This window comes from Chaetodon auriga, chromosome 4, assembly GCF_051107435.1.
Source record: "Chaetodon auriga isolate fChaAug3 chromosome 4, fChaAug3.hap1, whole genome shotgun sequence".
Taxonomy (NCBI): domain Eukaryota; kingdom Metazoa; phylum Chordata; class Actinopteri; order Chaetodontiformes; family Chaetodontidae; genus Chaetodon; species Chaetodon auriga.
Genome location: NC_135077.1, coordinates 28,816,203 through 28,837,589, shown reverse-complemented (window position 1 = coordinate 28,837,589; position 21,387 = coordinate 28,816,203). Strand labels below are relative to the sequence as shown.

General features: G+C 40.4%; 1 protein-coding gene across 2 annotated transcripts in view; it reads left to right on the top strand.

The window, feature by feature from the left end:
* wdr17 (WD repeat domain 17) overlaps positions 1–15,161 on the top strand; it is a 35,919-nt gene extending 20,758 nt beyond the window's left edge. The window contains exons 22-33 of one of the 2 annotated variants that reach the window (XM_076728344.1): positions 65–197; positions 439–527; positions 6,978–7,077; positions 7,284–7,423; positions 8,083–8,194; positions 8,330–8,471; positions 9,197–9,299; positions 9,490–9,591; positions 11,375–11,473; positions 11,954–12,021; positions 12,362–12,459; positions 13,183–15,161. In XM_076728344.1, the coding sequence (XP_076584459.1) occupies positions 65–197; positions 439–527; positions 6,978–7,077; positions 7,284–7,423; positions 8,083–8,194; positions 8,330–8,471; positions 9,197–9,299; positions 9,490–9,591; positions 11,375–11,473; positions 11,954–12,021; positions 12,362–12,459; positions 13,183–13,302 (1,306 nt within the window). In that variant the 3' untranslated portion in view covers positions 13,303–15,161. Of the gene's footprint in view, positions 1–64; positions 198–438; positions 528–6,977; positions 7,078–7,283; positions 7,424–8,082; positions 8,195–8,329; positions 8,472–9,196; positions 9,300–9,489; positions 9,592–11,374; positions 11,474–11,953; positions 12,022–12,361; positions 12,460–13,182 lie in introns of those variants that run through there. The other variant, XR_013077084.1, reaches the window with a different exon arrangement.
* The last annotated feature ends 6,226 nt before the right edge of the window (positions 15,162–21,387 follow it).

The following is a 21,387-nucleotide window of genomic DNA, read 5'->3' as shown; positions in this document are numbered from 1 at the left end:
CGAGTATAATAATAACATTATTATTATTATTTGTATATATAATTTAAATATACTAATGTCACAGGAGAGCTGACCAGCTGATGGCTGAGGATAATGATGACGCTATCCCATACTGCATCGCCACAGGAGAAATAAAAAAACTTGTAACTTTCTTCACTGGCAGAGGACAGCTGCTAGAAGCCTTAATAATAGCACAGGTAAGGCGAAAGAGGGTTAAAGACACCAATGGAGTAATGAGACGGCAGCTAACAGAAGTTTTCTTTATGCATAGATGAATGGTAGATCTTGAATGAATAGTTACAGATGGGTGCATGAGGAGTGGATAAATAAGTCACAGGAGATAAAGACAGAGAGGCGAGGAAATGCTTGAACAGTAATTTTGAAAAATGTGATAATATTGATCAGAAATAATAAAAAGATCATTTTCTTTACTTTTAGGGAGCATGTGAAGGCAACATTCGTGCACCTCAAAGCTCCACAGTCAATCACACGACTAATGATGTGGATAATAGACAACAATACCAGAGGTTCAGCATGCACACACACACACACACACACACACACACACACACACACACACACACACACACACAGTTGTGTTTCTATCACTTCAGGGAACATTACATTGACTTACATTCATTTCCTGGAGACTTATCCTAATCATAACCATAACCACTATTTGCCTAACCCTAATCCTTACCCTAACCTTAATCCCAGGCTTCTAAAATTTAATGATTTACATTATGGGGACCTGCATTTTGTCCACATAAGAAAGGCAAGTCCCGACAATGTGACTGTGTAAACAGATTTATGTGCCCACAATGCGAGGAATACATGACCACACTCACTCACATGCACATACATATACTCTAATAGTCCTAGACAAACTTTATCGTCAGTCAGTAAACAGCAAGTATACACTGAATGGAATTTCCTTGCGACAGGCTCAGCACAGGATTAAAGATATTTGAAAAAAATAAAATAAATATAGTTATATATATGTCTACATGTGTGTGTGTGTGTGTGTGTGTGTATATATATATATATATATATATATATATATATATATATATATATATATATAAAATATGTTGTGATATGTACAAGTATATTACAGTTTTTCTCAGTCACTTTGGTGCATTTCTCACATCACTATTAACATTTGCACAACAGTTTTTCAAAACAAATGGTACAAACTGCAAAACCTAGTTGATAACCTGCGAAAGCATGTCACTTTCTCAAAATGGATAGTTCATTCCTCAAAAGCAAGTATTTATGTCAATAAAAGTGTCAGTGTCATCAAAATGAAAAGTCCTGATACCATTGTTACCATTGTTTATGAACAAAATGGATTTGTCATGTTTTCATTATGAGTTTACTCTGTAAGTGTTTTCAAATGAAAAGAAGTCAGATCTTGGTGACACTACCTGAAAATGCTCAAGACCGCACTAAACACTATTTGCACAGCCATTTGAAAACTACAGTAAAGTTACACATTACTGTATTTAGTGAGGTAACTAAGTACAAGACACTGATCCACCAGCATCCTTTCATGTGCTGCAAACCACTGCCTGACCAGATCTGAGTGGTGAAAACGCACATTATCCCAAACAACAACATACTTGTTCAGATGGTCTCCAGTTTGACCCCTCTCATTCTCAGGGATTATGTCCCTGTAAAGAGTGTCTAAAAAGTCAGCAGATGTTGTGTATTGTATGGACTAAGGCGGGGGATATGGGTGAGGACGCCATTTTCTGAGATGGCTGCACACGTTGTAACATTCCCTCCTTGTTGGCCTGGGACATCTATGGTTGCTCTCTCTCCAATGCAATTTCTTCCACGCCTTCTACATTCTGCCAGATTGAAACCCGCCTCATCAAGGTCTATGAATGTGTGCAGCGGTTCCCTGGCCTCCAGCTCCAGTACACGCTTTATCCCAGAAAAGAGAGAGAAAAAAAAACTATAACAACTTTCCTGTGCAACATAATGCATTTTGTCCAACATATTGTACAGTATGCACTGAGTACACATACACGGAACTGTCATGTAAGTGTATTGCATGGCACTACTCGAAGTAAACAGTTTACAGCACTGATCATTAGAGTATGCATAGAACACATTCATGTTTTACCTGTACATACTGGTGATGGATCTCTTTCACTCTGTTGCTGTTCCGTTCAAATGGCACATTATATAATTGTTTCATGCGCATTTCATTTCTCCTGACCACTCTGTTAATTGTAGTGATTGATACAGATTCAATATTCCCAAAGGTATTGTTGTCCTCTCATTTTGTATGTCTCTCAAGCTTATGGCATTTTTTGCAATCACCATTGCACAAATGGCTTCCTCTTGTTGTGGAGTAAAAAGGGGCCCTCTTCCACCTCTGCGAGGTTGTCTTGCAATCCTGTGTGGTGCAGAGTAAAATGACAGTAATGCACAGTAAACATGAGATATACTGCATTAACCCATATTACTGTAGTGTATACAGTAACAGTGCTTCCCACCTGTAAAATGCTATGTACTTGGCCTCTTCTTCCTCTTCCCGTGTTTTGTCCCCTTCCCCTTCCTCCGCGCATCCTCACTCCTCTTCCACCACGCTGACCTTCCATTTCTGTGTCACAGTATTGTAGAAATGGTACACACTATGTCCTGCTCAGTTCATATGGAGAAGTGGCTTATTATTGCTTGCAACTAATGCTTCACACACCCCTCCTCATCAGTGACAGATGAGGTTGACCTGAGAGAGATTCTTCATTTTAGGAGACTTTTCAGGAAAAATGGTAAAGAAATGTATAAAATTTGCTTGACAGATTCAACTAGTTCAACGTTTTTGTACGTAATGACTCAAGCAATGAAATGAAGACTATTAGTTTTAAATGGAATGACTATTCAGCATTCATAAGAATAGTACATTTTGACTGACATTACATAAGCAAATCATAATGGTTTAAAACAGCAGAGAATTGTATGAAAGCAGTAGATGAATATCCAAGAGCATTTGCAGTTTGTTGGAAAGAATGAGAAACTACTACTATGATGTGCACAAAGGACTAAATGTTGTGGAGATTGAACTAACAGTTATGAGAATATTAATTCTGTTCTGAGAAATGCACCATAGCGACTGAGAAAAACTGTAAAATAAACAGCAGAATATATTGTGATATGTACAGTATGTTAAAAATAAACAGCAGAAATATACACTGAAGTTATTAAAGGGTGCATTAGTGAAGAATGACCTGAGGTGTTAACAGTGGTGGAAAAAAATACTCATTTAGAGTTCAGCAGTCTGATGGCCTGAGGGAAAAGGCTGTTACAGAACCTGGTGGTCCTGCACCGAATGCTGCAGAACCTCTTTCCAGAGGCCAGCTGGGAGAACAGACCATGTTGGGGGTGTGAGGAGTCACTGATGATGTTTCTGGCACTGGACATGCAGCGTTTAGATGTAATGTCCTGAATAGAGGGGAGAGAAGTCCCAATGATTTTCCCCACTGTCCTCACCACTCTCCACAGTGTGGAGTCCACACATTCTTCCAGTTAGTGGCACTGCAGCCTCCAGACCACACAGAGATGCAGCTGGTCAAGATGCTCTCCATGGTGCTTTTGTGGAATGTAGTGAGGATGGGCAGGGGCAGGTGGGCTCTCTGCATCCTGCACCCACCGCTGTTGTGTCGTCTGTAAACTTCACAAAGTGGTTGGTGGCAGCCCTGGGGGCGCAGTCATGTTTCGTCAGAATGAACAGCAGAGGGCTCAGGACACAGCCCTGTGCTGAGGATGATGACACGGGAAGTGTTCTGTCCAACCTGCACTGACTGCGGTCTTTCGGTGAGGAAGTCAAGCAGCCAGTTACCCGGTTTGTCTACCAGATGCTGTAAAATGATAGTATTAAATGCTGACCTGAAGTCCAGAAACAGCATCTGCACATAAGTGTTCTTCTGCTCCAGGTGAGCGAGGCTCAGGTAGAGAATGGAGGAGATGGCATCCTCAGTGGAGTGGGTTGGCCGGTAGGCAAACTGGAAGGGGTCGAACGTGGGAGGGAGTCTGGAGATGATGTGCTCCTTTACCAGCCTCTCAAAGCACTTCATCATAATGGGTGAGTGCGATGGGCTGGAAGTCATTTAGTGATGTGATTTGAGGTTTTTTTTGGCACTGGAATGATGGTGGCAGACTTGAAACATGAAAACATGATGGGACTTTGGCTTGATCCAGTGAGGTGTTAAAAATGTCCGTAGAATCCTGTAAAATGTAAACCTTGTCTCCAGACTTGAAGGCTGAGTTCTGTGTGTTTAGCATTTTGCGTACGTCATCAGTCATCCAGGGTTTTTGGTTGGCCTGGGTGATAGATAGATAGATAGCTAGATAGATAGATAGATAGATAGATAGATAGATAGATAGATAGATACTTTATTCATCCCCAGGGGAAATTCATAAGTTCCAGCATATTCCACAAATTTTAAGTAAAAGGCATGCAACAAATAATCTAAAAGCAAGCAAAGAATTAAAAGTTAAACGTAAAAAATGTAAAAATGTCCACATGTCCAGTGCAAACAGAATTAAAAGTAGTGTTGTACAGATTCCATTCAGGGCATTGAGTGTAGTTAAAGAGCTGCATGGCGTGGGGGAGGAACGACTTCCTCAGTCTGTCAGTGGAGAGGGACAGTGACAGCAGCCTGTCACTGAAGCTGTTCCTCTGCCTGGAGATGACGCTGTGCAGCGGATGCAGTGGATGCTCAGCGCCCGTCGCTCTGCCCCAGATGTCAGGCTGTCCAGCTCTGTGCCCACAACAGAGCCCGCCTTCCTCACCAGTTTGTCCAGACGTGTTGCGTCCCTCTTCTTGATGCTTTTTGCAGATGTTGAAGGACACCAGCCTTCTGAGGAAGTACAGTCGGCTCTGTCCTCTCCCACACAAAGCATCTGTGTTGGCAGTCCAGTCCATTTTATCATCTAGCTGCCCTCCCAGGTATTTGTAGGTCTGTACAAACTCCACACAGTCCCCCTTGATGGTCACAGGCTCTGGATGAGGCCTGGGCCTCCTGAAGTTCACCACCATCTCCCTGGTCTTGGTGGTGTTGAGATGCAGGTGGTTGGAGTCGCACCATGTGACAAAGTCCTGGATCAATGTCCTGTACTCCTCCTCCTGTCCATTCCTGGTACAGCCCATGATAGCAGTGTCGTCTGCCAACTTTTGCACGTGGCAGGTCTCTGAGTTGTATTGGAAGTCCGATGTGTACAGGGAATGGTCTCCTCTATGCTGGTCTCTCCGGACACCTGGGCTGCTGTGATCTTGGGTGGGGGGATGGTCTCCTCTGTGCTGGTGTCTAGAGGGAGAGAGAGAACAGAAGGTGGGGAGGGGGGTGCAGTACTACTGCTGTGATGATGTTGTTCATGGCGCTGATGTCATCCATGCATTTATTGTTGTAGGCTGACACAGACATGGCATACTCATCTATGTTGGTGTGATTATTGTAAGTGGCAGCTTCCTTAAACATGTCCCAGGCAGTGCATTCAAAACAGTGATGTCGTGCCTCCATAGCCCCTTCAGACACCCACACCCTCACCTGCCCCACTGAAGGTTTTTCTCTGATCAGCAGGGGCTTGTATGCAGGAATTAGCATAACAGAGAAATGGTCTGAAGAACCAAGGTGGGGCCGGGGCTGCTCTGAATGCATCTTTCATGTTGGTGTAGGCCTTATCTAATGTGTTCACACCCCTAGTTGCACAATCCACATGCTGATGGAAATGTGGGAGAACTGTCTTCATGTTGGCCTGGTTAAAATCACCAGCAGCAATGAAGATGCCCTCAGTGTGAGCAGATTGCAACTCACTGTCTGGTAGAGAACGCACATAGCCTCCTTTGTGTTAGTGCTGGGGGGCACATACACAACACTGATGGAAACTAAAGTAAATTCCCTGGGCAGACAGAATGGTCTACAGATTACAGTCAAAAGCTCAATGTCCGGTGAGCAATACCTTGAGACAGACTTAGCATTATTCCACCAGTTGCCATTGGTGTAGATACACAAACCACTCCCTCGGGATTTACCGCTAAGTGTGCAGCTCCTATCCTATCCTATCCTAATAATAACCTTCTGTTATTGATTTACTGTTCTTGTGTAAGTTGGCCTGAACTTAAAACGTTAAACCAGAATGGGCAGCACAAATCTTATACAAAGGCATGTTACAGATATGTTTTGACTGAAGCTGCTCTGTGCTAACATACTGTGTTGATATCCAGTGTCAAATGTCAAATGTGAAAAATTCTGAACATGCTGTGGGACTGGGGTAGTAATAATCTTTAAATGTGACTTTTTTATGAATAATGTTAATATATTCAGCAAATTATTATTTTCAGCATGGAAAAACACTGCAGCGTTAAGGCTAAAACTAAGACTCCGTTGAAAAGTGTCCAATCAAATTATTTTCCATTCAAAATCCAAAAACAAGTTTGTAGCATGCTCAGTCACGGAGAACAGAGGCTGCAGTGATTCATGTCATTTCCAATATATTCCAATAGTCATCAGGTTTCACAGTGAAAAACTATCAAAATGCCCATAGTAACTTCTTAAATGACTCCTTCAGCATAATCTACTTCTCCTTTCCACGTGCCCATACCAAAATATCAATACGATCAATACGTTTCCATCCCCATTCTCAGTATAGGTAGATCATGCTTAATATTTATAACTTAATATTTGTGTGATTATTTTCCCTTGTGTGCAGTCTGAATGAATAAAAAAGAAATAGATGGATCACTTATAGTATCTAAAAAAAGAGACTCATACCTAGAATCAAGTAATCAAGGTCACTTATTTGTCATTTTACAACACATGATTGCACAGTGAAATGTAAGTTGTTGCCCCTTCATGCCACACACACATAGAAGGAAAGATGAAATGAAAAATTGAAACAAATATGAAACAAGCAATCTGGACCTCTTCACTGGCTTTATTTCACTGACTTTTGCTTTTTCTGTCCAGTCTCCTCGATAAGGTATGTAAGGAACTAGCTGAATGGTACTTCCAGGACGGGTGCTCTGTCCTGGCAGCGTGCTGCCACCTAGCTGTGGACAACATCAAGGTACACACCAGAGTCTGTGCAAGTCACTCTTAGTTGCATACAGTATATTTGGGTTTGTTTGTATACACATTGTGCCCTGCACTAAGAATTTCATTTGAGGATTCACGTCTCTTGCTTATCATGACTGATCATTAATGATAATAATAAGAAAAATTATTTAAACAATTTGGCTAAAATGTGTCTGTATGTGTGTGTTGTGTTTTTAGTTATCCATGTCTAGTTTGATCCGAGGTAATGAGTTGGAGATGGCTGCATGTGTGGGTCTCGTCCTAGGAGAGGCTGCTAATCAGAGCACTGCATACTGCCTTGAACTCTTGGCCAGGAAGTACATGACCACACCTACATGGTACGTTCAGTATGGACAAAATCATTCTTTTATAAACCTTAAAAGTAATTCAGCTAACACTGGTCCAGTTTTGGCTTCCTAGTGCTAATTTTGACTTTTATAATGTGTTCTTTGAAATGTACACTTACTTTGCCTTTTTCTACCTTTAAGTAATATGATTTTGATCTCTTCATGTTGCAAACCTGACCATGAATGTGCTTATATACAGCTAGTTAACTTCATGTGATGAGTTAAACGAGACTGCCATTATATGATTTGATGTTAAGCCAACTGAAAAAATTTTTTTACAAGCTATGTTTGACTTTGCATTATGACACATGCCTGGTTTTGAAAGCAATGATTGAAACCTGGGGTGGAACCCAGTGATAGCCACTACAGGCAGACCACTCACCTCTGTGGAGCAGGGCACTGAATGTTACATACAGTATCTAACCAGGCAGTAGGGATGGGTGCCAGCCTATTTCATCTTAGATGTTATTAATCAGCCAAAATTCACCTCTGCATTTATCAATTTCAGTGACTGCAGATGAGCAGGGAGCTAAAGCAAGAAGACTCCAGCTGTGCAGTTACAGTGCACAACTACACATCTACAGTGGCTGCTTCTAAGGTGTAGTCTGTGCAAAGCACTTTTTTTTTATCTTATCTGTGTTTACATTTAGGGAGTGCTCAGCTGACCTACTGCAAATGATTCCTGACAACCACATTTTATTGGCTAAGCTGTGCGCATTTTACCCAGGAAGTGCTGTTGAAATCAACCAATTACATGAAAGGGTGAGTAGGGAATCATTAAGTTAAATCAAAGACATTTTTGGATGAAATGGAATGGTAGCACCTCATCTAATGTTCATGATATTAACATTTATAATGATTGTAGTGACTATGATTATGTGTTATTTGTCATTCCAGTGTGGTCTCCCTTCACTAGAGGAGTGTAAGACCTTGGCAGAAGCAGCTATGTGTGAAGGAGATTTGCTTTCAGCAGTTAAATTCCACCTGCTGAGCTCTGAACCTGAGAACGCCCTTCAGATAGGGATAGATCACGTTAAAGGTATTGTGTGTGGTTATCTCGCTGACGTAATATTTGCACATTTTAAATATGATGACACATCTGTCGAATGACCTTTATTATGAAACAATTGGCAATATTTCAATGTTTGGATTTGTCATGGTAACTTGGAGTTAAAAGCCAAGCTGCAAGTTACAAGCCAAAATACTGGACATGATGACATTCACCTGCACTGCCTCCATTTTTCCCTTTGCTTTGTCATGCTATCCTAACCTCATTAACAGTGTGTACGTAGAGTGCTGTAAAAGTAAGATTCTGACATTCCATAGTTTTGATGTAATTGAAAAATCTGTGTTTTTGTCCCAATACTGTCATCACATTTGATTTATAAATGAGGCAATATCATATTTTATCAATATTATACCATATTCAGAGATAAGTTTAGTTATTTGATTTCATGCCCACATGCTGGTACACTTGCAGTCGTAATCTGTGAATGACCGATTTTCAAACCAATCTTTATGAAGAACTTAAAGCTCTGCACTTTTCAATTGATATGATAAAAAAATACAGTGAACTGCAATCAAACATTCATCAAAGCTGTTGACTACAAAGGTGTACACCTATCCAAGTTACCATGTTAGTTATAACAATAACTTCTTAATGCTGACTTGTGCATTGCAAGCAGTATCAAACTTAAGACAATTATCAAAATTTCTGTCTTCATAAAGCTTCATTAAACTCTCTTTAATTGTCCTCCTCACCAGAACAGCTGACTGGATCTGATTGGACAGTGGATGGTGTTCAACCAATGCTAGACCTGATGAGTTACATCAGAACTGACCGCCTTATCATGGCCAGATTGACTGAGTAAGTACATTGTTAGTACGAATAGTTATTCTAATTATTTTCCAATATGCTGTTACTTCCCGTACTTCGACAGAGTTGATATCATCCAGGTCTTTGTTGTGTGTCGTGTCGGGTGTGTGTGTGTGTGTGTGTGTGTGTGTGTGTGTGTGTGTGTGTGTGTGTGTCTGTGTGTGTGTGTGTGTGTATGTAGAACCCGCAGTGAGCTGCTGATCCTGTGTGGTTATATTGGAGGTCTGCTGGCCATTAGAAGACAGTACTCCAGCATCGTACCTGCACTCTACGAATACACCAGGTAGACACACAGTTTTGTGTGTGTGTGTATGTTCGCCTGACTCATCTGACTGGTCTGTTGTCTGACCAACGTTCTGTGTTAGGCTGGTGGTAGTTATTAAATAGAATTTACTATTATTGTTAGTAGAGTTATTTAAACTATTCTGAGTTCACAGGACTGATCAGATGACTGTAATTATATGTCTAGGACAGATCATCATGATAACTTTTTAATAACATAACATTTTAATTAACAACATAAAGAGCTCTAACTGTGTGGTTGTTGCCTTCAGTGCAAATGCTTTTCATCTCAGTGTTTTAGAAACAATGAATATATTCTCTAATTTTAAACATTTATTTTACCACACATTACAATTCTGGTGACTGTTTTTTATTTTTGCGTTTTGTTCAGTAGATTCTGCAGAAACATTGAATTGAATTGAATTTTATTTATATAGCACCAAATAACAACAGAAGTTATCTCAGGACACAATTTCCATATGGAACTGGTCCAGACCATAGTCTTTATCTACAGAAACCCAACAATTCCTTCATGAGCAAGCATTTGGTGACAGTGGTGAGGCCTTTTCACAGGCAGAAACCTCAGGCAGAACCAGGCTCTGGCAGGGCGGGCATCTGCCTCGACTGGTTGTGTTAGAGAGAGACAGAGCGAGAGAAAGAGAGAGAGAGACAGAGAGACAGCGACAAAGACAGAAATGGAATCACAGTGACAGCTCTAATAATAGACTCTTAACTACAGTATATGTAGTATATATAGCAAAGTATATACATATATGATATTTTTATGTGTGTGATATATGTATGTATTGGTAACAGATTGTGTATGTATGTAATACAGCACAATGGATGTAATAGTAATGGAAGTATGACTAATAGTAGTAGCAGTTACAGTGGATGTCAGGCAGGACCATGGCTGCTTTTGGAGACTTCAGGAACCATAAGTAAGCCTGCATTTGGGAATGCAGTGTTCTAGTGGGGTAATGTGGTACTATGAGCTCTTTAAGATAAGATGGTGCCTGACTATTTATGACTTTGTAAGTAAGGAAAAGGATTTTAAATTTGATTCTGAATTTTACATGGAGCCAGTGCAGAGTGGCTAATATCAACTGGGGAATATTTAGCAAATCATTTGGGCAGCCAGATGGTAAGGAATTGCAATAATCGGGAAGTAACGATAATAACGCATTGTCTAGTTTTTCTGCATGGTGTTGAGACAGGATGTGCCTGATTTTTGCAATGTTACGTAGGTGAAAAAAGGCAGTCCTTGAAATTTGTTTAAATGGGAGTTAAAGGACAGCATATCATCTGCATAGCAATGAAAATTTATGGAGTTTTTCCTGATAATGTTCCTTAAAGGAAGAATATATTGGATGATATATTGGATGAATAGAATTCGTCCAAGCACAGAACCCTGTGGAACTCTGTGACTGGCTTTAGCGAGAACAGAGGAGTCCTCATTAACATGTAGAGTGATGTGAAAAGTAGGATTTAAACCAGTTTATTGCGGTTTCTGATTAAGTGTTCCAGTTTCTGTAATAGAATACTATGATCAATGGTGTCAAATGCAGCACTAAAAAACATGTTGAGCAAAGTTCTAGGACTGAAAGGTGTAAAATAACTAGGGCACACAGCAATAACGGGCTCTGTGTTTTGCAATGATAATTTGATGCCCAAGGTCAAGCTGCTCATTCACTAGTGTTTTAGTTATATAACCGGTCAGACTGAAATTGGATTAACAATTTGTAAGTCAGTCCAACTATGATGTTTTTCCTTACATTTCTCAGTCAGTTGTTAAAGCGAAGGGAGGTGTGCGTTCCTTTGAAGATTGAGCAGCTCTCTGTGGAACTGGATGCCTGGCGGGCTTGCACACAGAGTAACAGCAAGTACGTTTTACACACACACACACACACACACACACACACACACACACACACAAAGACACAAAGATAATGTTACTACAACTGAATGTAAATAATAACACCATGAAGTACAATATTGAAAAGAAACATACAAATAATACCAACTGGGCCAAGGGTGATAAAAGATTTAAAGAGGAAGATGGTGACATAGCTGTGCTTCCTCCTCACCTATCTGTTGGAAATGTTGCAATGATGCTAAAGAGGCAGATGGTGAAGAGGGAACACTCAGGAGGTCTTCACAGTCATGACTCTGCACTGTAATCGTACAGCGTTGTGACCAGTTGTGGCCACCACTGCTACAAAAATGGCTGATCTATTTGTACACGACCATATATTGAAATTCACTGGCATAGTTCCACCAACAGTGACTGTTATCACTATAATACCACTAAATACCTGCATGTGCATAGCATCATGATTGTATCTCTTGTCTGTTTTCAACAGTCCTCCATCAGATTATCAAAGAGAGGAGTTCAGCTGCCTCGAGAGGAGAATCCAGCCAGCAGACTCTGGTAAAACTAACATTTAGAAACTTGGTTAATCACTACAGAATTCATGGAAATAAAACACTGCTTATAAAGCATGTAGTATTAGTAGACTTTTACTGGGTTCAGCAACATAGCCCTCAGAGGTGGGGTGCTGATGTTAGTTGTGGTGTGATGGTTCTCTGATTGAATGGAATGTGGTTTAGAGGAAGAAATGAAGGAGCATAAGAGGCAGAATGAAGTATTATCCTGCTAGGCCATCAATTCAGGTGGCAAGTGACAAATATTTGGTGAAACGTGACGATGATGAATACATGTGAATATATTGGTAGTCATTCACTAGTAAAACATGTTTCCTCTCTCGTAGCTGCGATAGTCTTGTGTGGCGCTGATTATGTGACAGGATCCAATCTGCCAAGCCACTCAGATGTTCAACTATCTTGTTTCACTGGACACAGAATACAGGTGTGTGTTTCTATATTGCATTAGTTTGTGTGTATCTACACTGATATAGACCGATCAAGCATAACATTATGACCACTGACAGGTGAAGTGAATGACACTGATTATCTCTTCATCATGGCACCTGTTGGGTGGAATATATTAGGCAGCAAGTGAACATTTTGTCCTCAAAGTTGATGTGTTAGAAGCAGGAAAATAGGCAAGCATAAGGATTTGAGCGAGTCTGACAAGGGACAAATTGTGATGGCTAGATGACTGGGTCAGAGTATCTCCAAAACTGCAGCTCTTGTGGGGTGTTCCCGGTCTGCAGTGGTCAGTATCTGTTGCATATGGGGCTGCATAGCCACAGACCAGTCAGGGTGCTCATGCTGACCCCTGTCCACCGCCGAAAATGCAAACAATGGGCATGTGAGCAGCAGAACTGGACCACGGAGCAATGGAAGAAAGTGGCCTGGTCTGATGAATCACGTTTTCTTTAACATCACATGGATGGCCAGGTGCGTGCGCTTACCTGGGGAACACACCACTGGCACATCTTGGTGCCAGATACCACAGCACACCTTCAGGGGTCTAGTGGAGTCCGTGCGTCGATGGGTCAGTGCTGTTTTGGCAGCAAAAGGGGGACTAACACAGTATTAGGCAGGTGGTCATAATGTTTTGCTTGATCGGTGTATATTTATACTTTGTGTCTTTTCTCATGGTATCCTTCTTCTTTTTAATGCGCAGGGTCCAGTATTTTTGCTGGAGGATGGTAAATCAGCAATTTCCCTTAATGATGCTCTAATGTGGGCAAAAGTGAACCCGTTTTCCCCTCTGGGAACAGGACTCCGCATCAATCCCTTCTAACAAACACACACACACACACACACACACACACCCACACACACGTGTTTCCATCATTTCAGAGGACGTTACATAGACACATAAGGTAAATCCCAAGTCTCTTATTTGATATTTCCTTGCTTCTTGCTCCTCACTTGAACTGGAAGTCATTCCAAAGCTCTTATTTGTGCTGTGAGGAGCAAGGAGGGATCTCTCAGGAGCAATGAGCAAAGATGCATGAGAGAGGCCTTCACAGAAGTGTTTTACTGGCTAACATGCCTTTATTTGATATCAGTTATTGATTGGGTACTGCAGCTGATTGAAATGGAGTTTCATATCAGAGTAAAGACAGATTTCAAATTAAACTCCCATGTATCTCTCCAAAGTTTTTATATTTTATTTGTTTTCTGATATACCATCTACTTACAAATCTGTGTTAACTGGACCACAAATAACTTTCCTCTGTTATGAGAAAGATTTTTTTTTTGCATGATCTGTCATTTTGGGGATATTAGTTACATAATTAAGATTTCCCTGAAACGTTTAACCTAATAAATGATTAGTGTTCAAAAGTGTTCAAAAGGAACCATAGTCATTAAATAAAGTATTCACCATTAGAATGTAAATAAAGGCATGTAAATAATGAACAAATAATATAAACACATTCTGCCAATAGAAATGGTTCCTGTGCCTCTGAGCAGGACACAGTACACAGTAGAAATACACAGTGCAGGCTGTTATTCATGTGCTGGTGTTTGTTCAAGAGCTAACAGGCTATAGAAAGAAAACACTGGTGCTCTGGCACTGAGAACTGTAGATTTTTACTAGCATTAGCACAGTACCCATGTGTGCAGACACATATTCATCAATAGTCTATAGCTGTTAAGGCAGACTGAAACCTGATCCAGCTGTGATGCCTTTGTCATCAGAAATGGAGGCACATGATGTTTCAGGGGAAAGGACATTTAATTTCTCTAAAAACATATTTCCTCATCTCTTCTCTCCTCCATATAGTTTCCTTGATCTCACCATGCGTCCTATGTGGGAAGTTAGGGAAACATACATGCAATTTAAGAGACTTGGGATGTACTTCATGTCCTGGAGATGTGACCTAACCTTAAAGCTGCAGTAGGTAACTTGTATAATTATTATTACTTTTTTTTTTTTGTCATATTTGCTAAAACTATCCCTATGCCCAGACAGCAGTACATGAAACATGTGATCTGAAAAAAAAAAATGGCTTCACTGGTCCCACCTACTGCTCTTACTGAGATTTGCAAGAATCCACCGCACCCGACACAAAACAACCAATCAGAACCAACTTGTGTTGGTTCAAATTTTCAGGCTAAGTCTGCTCTCTTTTTGATCTTACCTACTGCAGCTTTAAGCCATGACTTCATGATGTGGGTATTGTGTTTTGTCCTCAACAGGAAGGCCAAAACATGTCCACCTACACACACATCTAGGACATTCTAAGGGTTAACATATTAGAAACAAAAGCCAGAGAGGTCAAATTTGGCTGCAAATAACTTTTTTTGTGTGTTTTTCGGCGCACTGACTGAGCCAACAAACGTAGTTGCATCAATGAATAATACATTTGTGTCTGAGGATGATTCTGTTTCAAACAAGGGGATGATTTTGGTAGATATTGGTAAGCTTAGCTGTTACTTGATGGGAAATTAGCCAACAACATCATCATGCTTTACTTGTGAAGAGGGATTCTTATTGAATAGATGTATGATTTATTTGGTAAGATTCCTTCTTTTCTCCAGGTAACAATGTCTCAAAATATGAGCATGCATATGCAGAGTGTAAATCTGAATTACTGTCTTCAGTTGTTGTATAAATAAAAACACTGCAATAAAGCAACTTCTGCAGCTTAATATGAGTCTTTACCTTATTGTGTTCCACCCATAATGCTGCAGAAAATAGCTTGCGGATAGAAAAAACATTAAAAACATAAATGCTGCTGTACAGAAACAGCGAAGTTAAAAACATGGCATCAACAAACGTAAAAAGCAACCACAGCAGTGAAAGACAGCAGGGAGAATGTGTAAAGCACATAAAAGATAGAGACAATGCTGAGCCTACAGATGGTGAAAGTGTCTGTGACACATAGGTCGACATAGCTGCTCGACCGTCACTTCAACTGACCAAGAAGCAACAAAGTCCATCCAGGGAGCAGGCCATGGTGGATGAATGGTCAAGTAGAGCACTTTCACCTGAGAGACTGGGGTTTGTGTCCTGTTTGGAATGTATTTTTGACTTGTTTTTTTAAGCTTAGTTCAGTTATTACTTACATATTCTTTCTTCATTTTCAGTTTTCTGCAGCTTGGTTAGGTTCAGGCAACAAAACTACTTGGTCAGGTGTAGGAAATGATCATCAGGTTAAAATAGACCCTTTCACAACCTTAATTACATTAGAAAGGCTAACTTCTCTCATGTTCTAATCTTTCTGGTCTTTTACCTGAGTCACAAAGCTTTGACATGGTCCTGGAGCAGCATTAATTATTGTTGTAGGAACAACACCAACATGGTAATATCAGATCATAATTTGTTGATTCAACCCTGATTGCAAAAAAGCTGGGATGTTGTGCTGTCTTTAGCAACACATATTGATTTAATATTTAACCTCATCAACTTCATTGGTTTTGGCAATATATGCTTATTCTGAATTTGAGGCCAGCAACATGTTTCAAATAAGTTGGGACAGATGCAACAAAAAACTTGCAAAGTTGTGGAATGCTCAAAAACATCTGTTTGGAACATTTCACAGATAGAGAAATCAGTAACAGGTGTTAGTATCATGATTGGGTATGAAAGAGATAGCAAGGAGTCTAGGGATTTCACCATCTACAATCCAAAATATTATGAAAATATTATAAAAAAAATCCAGAGAATCCAGAGAAAGCTCTGCACCTAACAGGCAAGACTGAAAACCAAAATTGAATAACCATGACCTTTGATCCCTCAGGTGGCACTGCATTAAAAACAAACATGACCATAAAGGATATTACTACAATGGCCAAGAAACACTTTGGAAAACCACTGTCGCTAAACACAACAATGACTGTACCATGCAAAATGAAAACCATATATCAGCTGCTGAATTGTCAAGCTCATCTGAAAGGGGCTATTGCAAAGTGGAAAAGTGTGCTGTGGTCTGAGGAATCCACATTTTAATTAGTTTTGGAAATCATGGACATCATGTCCTCCAGGTTAAAGAAGAAAAGAATTGATTAATCTTTACTGATGCTGCTGTATTCTGGAATTTCCCCTCGCAGGACAAATAAAGGAATGTTGATCTTGATCTTCCAGATTGTTCCTAGCACAAAGTTGAAAAGCCAGAATCTGTGGTATGGGGGTGTGTTAGTGCCCGTGACATAGACAACTTGCCAGCAAGACAATGACATGCCACATTCCGCATGTTACAACAGCATGGCTTTGTAGTAAGAGTGTGGGTACTAGGCTGGCCTGCCAGCAGTTCAGACCTGTCTTCCTTTGACGATGAATGGTGCATTATGAAGCACAATATATGACAACAGATACCCCGGACTGTTGAGCAATATGTAAAACAAGAATGGGAAAGAATTTCACTTACAAAACTTCAACAATTCTGCCCTCAGTTCCCAAACATTTAGTAAGTGTTTTTAAAGAAAAAGTGATGTAACACAGTGGTTAACCTGCTCCAGTCTCAACTTTCTCTTTTATGTTGCAGTCATCAAATTCAGAATGACTTTATTGAGTTTAGTTTATTTATAAATAACAATAAAGTGTATCAGTCTGAACATTAAATATCTTGTCTTTGTAATGTAATCAATTAAATATAACAAAAACATTTGGAAATCATTATTTTCTATTTGTATTTATGTTTTACACAGAATTCCAACTTTTTTGGAAATGGGGTCACAAAAATCAGCAGTGCTTTCTGCCTGAAGGCAAATATGACAAGTCTTGCATGTAATGCCTGAATGAAAGAACAATTTATAAATCAGAGCAGGAACTCTTTAGAGAAAACTAAGGTAATCACCTGATTGCCAAACAAAATCAGCAAAAGAAAAAAGGTGTTAAAAAAAGATTACAAAAGTCTGTTACCCTGTTAGGAGCCACATTAGGTCGTAAAACTCATTATAGACCAGTGAACAAATTGCTGGATAGATGAAACATGATGAGAAAACTTTATCCTCAACTAATTCCTAGCACTAACGGGACACAAATGGTAAAAGTGTAGCTTGAGAGTGACAGTGAAAGAGAGCTTAAAACCTTAGAGTAATTTGGATGATACTTTTTGGATAAGTTGATGAAATGTATGTATTACACGTTTTGTATATTTGTTAGTTTTATTTTCTTTTTCTGTATTAAATGACGAATTCCGAGAGAGATACTGTATGTGTTTATTATACATGAAGGATATGATGAGACAGAAAGACATATCTACTTTACTTCAGCCCTTTAAAAACTAACTTCGAAACATTCCATTATCCAGAAAACTGTTATGATTATTATTCATTCATAAGTGCACCCATGCCTCAGTGTATTTTGCAGTATCTGCCTTGATCAGCGCTGCACCCTCCTTTGCATTTTGTCCTGTTTTTGTTATGCATTGTGTTGCTGTCCCTGTATTGTTTTTAATATTTGCAGATTGCACTGTCACACACACACACACACACACACACACACACACACACACACACATCAACAATATATCAACGATAATGTCCAACTCTTTCAAAAATGTTATCACTCAGTTTGTGTAATGGAATATCTGTGAAATTGGTTCTCAGGCAAATATATCAACAAAAATAAAAATAGAAAGATAAAAATGTGTAAAATTCAATATTGAATAATTTGGCCAAGCAGATATATGTATATTACAAAAAACACAACTTTCAGAATGATTATAATGAACTGAAATCATCACAATTCAATCACTCTGTCTTGGCTCATTATAGCAAAGATGGGTGTGTATTTTTGGGGGGCTTTTTAGCCTTTATGACTGACAGCTGAAGACATGACAGGAAATGGGGCAGAGGGAGAGGGAATGACACGCAGCAAATGAGCCACTGCAGAGGACCGACAGCCTCAATACATGGGGCGCACACCCTACCAGTTGAGCTATAGGGGCACCCCAGAAGGGTAAGTGTTTTAAGGAACAAAAAAGTTCATCCACAACACCACCATGACAGATCCTAATGTATGTTTTATGATCATAAACATATATATTGACAGCAGCTCTATAACAATTGGTAATGTTTATGGCACAAATACTGACAACCTCTGACAGCTGACAACCTCACAGCCTTCTTTCAGAATTTTTTTCCTCCTCAAACATTTCCAATTGCTCTGTCATAATTTGTGGCAACTTTAATACAGTCATTGACCCATCGGTAGACAGAACTAACATTTTTAATAGTAGGCATATCTGGCAACCCATAGAAACCATAAACGTTCATGAGCAATCTTGGTCTCTGTGATAGTTTGTGTTCGCAGCTCCTAGCCGCAAGAGAATTCTTCTCACCTGCTCACCACCCATATTCACACAGTGACAGAAAAAGCTTTTGACAAAGTGAACTGGTCATTCCTCACAACCACATTTAAAAGATTTGCCTCTGGGGAATCATTTATTAACTGTGTCAATATTCTGTACACCTCACCTTCAGCTACTGTTATCACAATGGACAAACTTCCCGCTGCAGAGGGGGACTGGGCAAGGATGCCCACTCTCTCCCTCCTGATTCACTATTTTCACTAAGCCATTAGCTGCAGCCATTTGGCAGAATGCCCATGTGTAATGAACACAAACACCCAGTGCAGATCATGAAATCAGTCTCTATGCAGACAATATATTGCTGTTCTTACCCTCACTCAGTGCTATGAGATATTAATTAAACTGTGAAGCATATTCTAAAATTTCTGACTCCTCCATTAACTAGAATAAATCTTTCAGTCACTAAATAAATTATCCTCACAAGGGTCTCAACTCACCCCACCCTGTCAAATCTCAAGGCTCTATTATCTCTAAATTCTACTGGAAAAGCACAACACCAAGAATCAAACAGGCAATTATGTAAAAACTGAAAACACGAAAAAGCAAAAGCAGTAACATAATGATAGACATAATCAACTTCAGTCTGAGAGGTGGGGGTCTTCGGGACTAGAAGGGCTTGCTGGTCATTGATTGTGTGGCAAGGTTCTTAGAAGAAGAAGAAGAAGAAGAATCGGGGGGAGACATTCCCCTTTATTCGTCACACACATGCACACTGCACTGCACACGAGGTGAAATTTATCCTCCGCTTTTCACCCATCCTGGTCGTCCCTCCTCCGCGGCAGACCATGAGCGGTGGGCAGCCAGACCGGCACCCGGGGACCCATCTTGTCCTCAGGTGGTGATCTTCTTGCATGTTTTTAGTGGGGGTATATTTTATGGAGGATACCCCAGGTGAACACGGGGTGAACATGCAAACTCCACACAGAAAGGCCTTTTTTCCTCAAGGGCAAGCAATGGGTGAAGGTATGGTATGGTGGAGGACACACCCCCGGTGGCCGCAGCGAGAATCGAACCTGGTACCTTCTTGCTGTGAGGCGACAGTGTTGCCACCGTGCCACCGTGCCACCATTATTGATGTCGGGGAGAGTATCTTGAGGCACGGTTTGGACTGTAAGAGTTTCAGGTCGTTAATGGCTTGCAGCAGGATGATACTCCTCTCTGAACTATCGTGTAGAAGCCCTCATGTCTGTTAGCATTATGAATGTGCACTGTTACAGTCTTGAGCACCTTGGGTGAATGGTTTGAACTGTCCAGATATTTCTCTGTGATAGGCGTAGAGACCATGAGAAAGCTCTTCTGCTTATGTTGAACTATATCCTGTAGGGTGGTCAGATGCTGTTATTTACATGCTTGCAATGTCATTTTAGTGTACACGCAGCCTCCAGTAATGCTGTCCTAGATCCACCTAAGCACCTGCTCATTATTCAGCTTCTTGAATTCATCACATGCATTCAGGAAGTGGTCTTTCTGGTTGCTACAGGGGCAAAAAGCTTTCCGCTTAAGAGTGGGCCTAATTTAGCCCTGACTTACAGGGTAAGAGGAAGAGGAAGATAGATGGCTTATCCTTTGGCCTAGTAGATGGACTCCAGATCCAGTAAGTTGTATGTCTGATCAGGGCCGTTCTGAAAGATGCTGCGGTTTAGGCAATATTCAACAAACCCATCTTTGTAAGCAGGTGGTGTCTTGCAAAGAAGCTGGTGTAAGTGGGATCCAAACCTAAGTTCATAACCATTTTGCCCTCCAGGGTTCTCAACACAAGAGAGTGTACAAAGAGAGCAAATGTGTCAAAGGCTTCTGTGGCATCAGAGCAGGAGAATTGTGGATTGTACCAAGCTTGCATAGATGCTGACATGATTGTCCATACTTGTTCTGTAGAGCACATAAATTGGTAGTGTAAGGCTTTGCCTCATGCATGATCTTGCAGCATCTCTGTAATCAGTCTAACTGCATCATAATCAGCACTACATAATAACCTGTGTTAGTGACTACTGACCACATTCACCTAACCCTATTGTGTTGAATGCAATGGAGAAGTTGAAGAACATGACCCTTAACATGCTTCCAGTATGCTCCAGATGGGAAACAGATTGATGGAGCAGGTGGATGACTGCGTCCTCCCTGTCAATGCTTGGATGATATACAAACTGTAGAGGGTCCAGCTCGCTGCCCCCCCCCCCCCCCCACCGCAGTGCAAGGTTCTCCTGTACACTTTAATCTGTATTTATGTTGATTTGGCTGCAAGATGTGCCGACCATAAAAATAAACACTGATTTGGTCAGCTGGGCTGTCTGTCCCACTGTGATGCAGGTTTATTTGCGAACTGAAAAGAGACTGAAGACGAAGAGATTTAGGCATTTTTATGTTGGTCAGATGTTTCACTGTGCACATAGGTCTACACAAATGACCTGGAAACTCTAATGTGGACAAAAATAATTTTCACATGGAAACTGTTTAAAAATGTATATGGCTTAATACAGGCATAGTGGCCTCATCATGAAATAAATAATAATAAATAAGTCCCTTATGTCCCATATACAACTATCTCACAAGAATTTGTTTTT